This window comes from Salmo trutta, chromosome 25 (assembly GCF_901001165.1).
Source record: "Salmo trutta chromosome 25, fSalTru1.1, whole genome shotgun sequence".
NCBI classification, from domain to species: Eukaryota; Metazoa; Chordata; class Actinopteri; order Salmoniformes; family Salmonidae; genus Salmo; species Salmo trutta.
The window spans coordinates 20,985,651-20,990,523 of NC_042981.1; the positions used below are offsets into that span (position 1 = coordinate 20,985,651).

General features: G+C 41.8%; 1 protein-coding gene across 1 annotated transcript; it reads left to right on the forward strand.

Annotated features, from left to right (window-relative positions):
* Positions 1-3,591: 3,591 nt before the first annotated feature.
* LOC115161790 (psychosine receptor-like) lies at positions 3,592-4,566 on the forward strand. The gene has a single exon (XM_029712569.1). The coding sequence runs from the start codon at positions 3,592-3,594 to the stop codon at positions 4,564-4,566; it is 975 nt and encodes a 324-aa protein (XP_029568429.1).
* Positions 4,567-4,873: the final 307 nt, after the last annotated feature.

A 4,873-nucleotide genomic window follows, 5' to 3' on the forward strand; every position in this document is an offset into this window, starting at 1 on the left:
TGTGTGGTAGAATGGATACGTTGTAGAACCCTGTCATTCTGAAGAGATTGTCCGTCCTTTCCTAGGCCACGCACAACTCGACGTCTAAGATGTATCACTTCTTTAGTGAATAAGAGTTCAAAGTTCATACCAAGTTGCCATACTATAAGCTCATGCTATATTCTGGCTGGTGTAGTCAAATTCATCCTTCCAGCATGGCGATCGTCACCTCCACCTTGAAATTTGCCCTTCTAAACAGATGGACATCAGTCCTCATGTCATTGGGAACACAATGTTAATTTCATTAGGTTGTAGTCCTTCAATCATTCACAACCAGAGCTCACGCTGAGTTTGGCTTAGTTCGCCGTGTATTGGGTCACGGGGGCCCTTATAGAAATGTAGAAAAGGGGTTGGTTCATCATTTCCAACCAATTCACGTGGGCATGGCCACCGATTGAGCATATTCTTTCATATTCTCATTTTAAAAACTCCAATTTCATTTAATCTTTTCACAAATAGTTTCGTATTTAAACATTTAAATTGCACAACAATTCCATGTGAATCTGATAAGTAGAATGTGTAGATTTGCCAAGATACAGTTTGTCATCCAATCATCAGTAAAAATGTCTCAGACGACAACTGATCTGACATCATATTCTTTAAGTGCCAACGGATACATTCAACTGGTTGGATTACTGAAATATTGTTCGGTTCACAACCTTTTGATGTTACCATACTCTCTCTATGTTAACAAAGGGCTTTCCAAGAGTCCATTCTGTAGAGTAGAGAGAGAAAAGGGGGAAAGGTATTTATGGGGTCATAAACCTCACCAACAGGGCAATGTCATGACAGTGGTCTACAGCTTATCATGAGATACTCTACCTCAGGCGAGCAAAACCTTGAGACTTCCTTAGATTTCGTGCACCAGATGTTGTTTACAAATGTACACATGACCGCCACCCCTTGTCTTACCAGAGGCTGCTGTTATATCCTGCCGAAACAGCGTAAAACCTGCAAGCTGTATGTTATTCATGTCGTTGTTCAGCCACGACTTGGTGAAACATGATATTACAGTTCTTAATGACCCGTTGGTAGGATATATGTGATAATTTTCCATTGATTGTACGTTGGCTAATAAGACCGATGGTAAAGGGAGATTACCCGCTTGCCGCCGGATCCTTACAAGGCACCAGGACCTTTGTCCTCCATATATCCGTCTCTTTCTCCTGCGAATGACGGGGAGGAGGGCCTTGTCGGGCGTCTGAAGTAAATCCTTCCCATCCGTCTCGTTAAAGAAAAAGTATTCCTCCAGTAAGGGGTGAGTAATCGCTGTCCTGATATCTAGAAGCTCTTTCGGGTCATAAGAAACAGTGGCAGAAATATTTGGTACAAAATAAGTTACAGATAACGCGAAAAAAACACACACAGTAGCACACTTGATTAAGGGATTGTAAAACGGCAGCCATCTCCTCCGGGTGTGCAAAGCTCAGAGACTCACAGGTGTAATGGCTGCCAAAGGTGATTCTAACATGCATTGACTCAGGGGTGTGAATACTTACGGAAATTAGATTTTTCTGAATTTATTTTTCAATAAATTAGCTAACATTTCTAAAAACACATTTTCATTTTGGGGTATTGCGTGTAGATGGGTGAGAAGAAAAAAAATCTATCTAATCCATTTTGAATTCAGGCTGTGTGGAATAAGTCAAGGGGTATAAATACTTTTTGAAGGCCCTGTATCTATATGTACACACTATGGATCATTATCCGTTGTTTGACTTTCATATAAAAGTCCAATTAGAATATAATGAGGATGTTCTCAATATGGCTTATTCATACTCCTTTATCACACCCAAACAGTAATGTCAACACAAGCTAAAAATAATAACCTGTCTAAATTGTAAAACCAATACTGTAGGCACACAGACAGTTGAAGTTAATGGCTCAAATGGTGATTGTAACTAAAGCTACAGTGTAGTCCACCAGTCGACTAGCCCTCTCTCTCTCTTTGTTTGTCATGTTATTGGTTGTCACATCTTCATTGTAGTAAAGGTGTCACGAGGCAGTGGTTTCTTTCTTCCTGTTTTTTTGGAGCTTGTTGTCCAAGCCTATGAATGACATTACATGTGTGTACCGAGTCTGTCCAGAGGGTTATCGTTTGGGAGAAACAAACTAATAATTGGATTTCTATAATCAATAACTAAAAAGTCTATTGAGTGCTCTCCTGTATACGGTCAACTGTGAGTACTGCTTTTTACACGTTACTGTATGGGCATAGAGTCAAATATTAAATATTAGCAAAAAAATATATATTAGCAAAAAAGACTATAAAATAAAAGCTATATTGTATGCTCCAAAAATATTGACAATTATACATTTTCTCAGAGAAATACACTTTGTTTAACAAGTAAGATATATTTTTCAAAAAACTACAGTGGTCAAAATTATTACCACCCCCGTTTTCAATCCCTTTCAATACCTCACCTTGCGAGGATAACAACATTGAGCCTTTTTCTAAAATGTTTTAGGAGATTGGCGAAAACATTGGGAGAGATGTTAGACCATTCCTCCATCCAGAATATTTCCAGATCCTTGATATCCTTCATCTATGCTTATGGACTGCACTTTGTAATTCAAGCCAAAGGTTTTCAATGGGGTTCAAGTCCTGACATGGCCATTGCAAAATGTTGATTTTGTGGTCAATTAACCATTTCTTTGTAGGTTTTGATATGTGCTTGGGGTTAATGTCTTGCTGGAAGATCCACACTCGGCCAAGTTTCAACTTCATGGCAGAGGCAACCAGATTTTTGACTAAAATGCCCTGGTACTGGGTAAAGTTCATAACGCCATTGACCTTAACAAGGTCCCCAGGACCAGTGGAAGCAAAATAGCCCCATAACATCAAAGATCCACAACTATATTTTACAGTAGATATGGGGTTGTTTTCTGCTTAATCCTTATTATGACACCAAACCCTTGTTAAACGCCGAACCCTTTAAAAAAAAGTATAATTGAGCATACAATACAGCTCAGTATTCGTATTATTTATTTTAAAATGCCCAGCGCAGTCAAGATTGTTAAATGTATCCTTTATTTAACTAGGCAAGTCAGTTAAGAACAAATTCTTACTTACAACGACGGCCTACCCCTGCCAAACCCTAACAACGCTGGGCCAATTGTGCGCCTCCCTATGGGACTCCCAATCCCGGCCGGTTGTGATACAGCCTAGCAAAATTCTTGCTTGAGAAAATAATCTTTATATATAGATGCCATTTTTGTTTCTTGTTGATCATTTTCATTTAAAAATAATTACAGTAAGGTACTTCATTTTTACCCAGACATTATTTGGTATTGAGATAAAAATGGCTTCATTCCACCTTTAGACAGTCTTTTTTGCTCATCTTTATCAAGGGTACCAATAGTTTTGGACCTGACTGTACTTGATATGGTACTTACTGTGGGTTACTTCAGCAAGATATCCAATAAGTGGATGTTTACTAATAAGTGGATGTTTTATGTTTAAATGATGCAGTCTTGAAATTATCTTTGCTACACTTCAGAAATCGAGTCATGTTGTGTTGTATTGCTTTGTTTCCCGAAAGGTGAGGGACCATGAACTCCACAGTTGGGATGGAGAATTTCAGCCTGAGCACCACATATGACCCAGACAAACTGTGTAATCCAGCTGACTACCCCAAAGAGAGGTGGCCCTTTCTCTTTATGTACCTGGTCATCATTATCATTGGGATTCCCTCCAACTCCTTTTTCCTCTATGTGTCCTGGCAGCACATCAAAAAGAGGAACACCCTGGGCATCTATCTGTTGAACCTGGCCCTGTCTGACCTCCTATTCACTGTGGGACTGTCTCTTTGGGTGGAATTTATGTGGCATGGTGTCTGGTTTCACGGGGATGCAGTGTGCATTCTCTCCGTCATAATCCTCTTTACTAACTTCTACACCAGCGATGGGCTGCTTTGCTGTATTGCCCTGAACCGTTACCTGGCTGTGGTCCACCCGCTAAAGTACCCCATCCTGAGGAGGCTCGACACGGCCTTGATGATCAGCGTGGCTATCTGGGTGCTGGTGGTCTCCTTCAACGCCTCCACCATCATCTGGATCGACTCGTACAACTCAGAGGAGCAGAGAGCCATGTGTTTAGACATGTTCCCCTTGAGGGACAGTCTGCTACAGGTCAGCGTGGCTCGTTTCGTCCTGGGTTTCCTGTTTCCTGTCCTGCTGGTGTCGTTCTGCTGCCGGGGGATCTGTGTGGCAGTACGTGCCAACCAGGCCACGGAGGAGCAGGAGAGGAGACATGTGTCCCAACTCCTGGCGATGGTGCTGCTCTCCCTGGGGCTCTGCTTCGGACCCATCCACGTTATGATGCTCTTGCGGGGGCTGCTGGAGCACTGTGGGAGACCCTCCTGGCTCTTCCTGCCCTATAAGCTCAGCATGGCGATATCAGCACTCAACAGCGTGGCTGACCCCTTCCTCTACTGTTTCATCACCAGGCTGGGCAAGGCAAATGTCACACAGGTGGTACACTACCTCCAGCGGAAGAGAAAGGGGAAGGGTCAGGAGGTGGTGTAATGTAGTAATGTAACCTCAAACCAGAACATTGGAGAGTTGATGGTCTCAGATACCTCAGTTTACATGCTGCTGTTCAGTCATTGTTACATTTCTAACATGATATAGCACAAATACTGGGACTGCATGAAGGTGGACAGTTAAACATTGATTTGATTAGATTTTATCAAATAACAATGCTGATGTAGTAAAGTGGTTCAAGGTCTATTTTTGTGTGCTATTGGTATATTTCAGGTGTATTCAACCGGGGATCCGCGGACCCCTGAGGTACTGCAGCAGGTGCGCGAAAATATCAATATATACATGAATA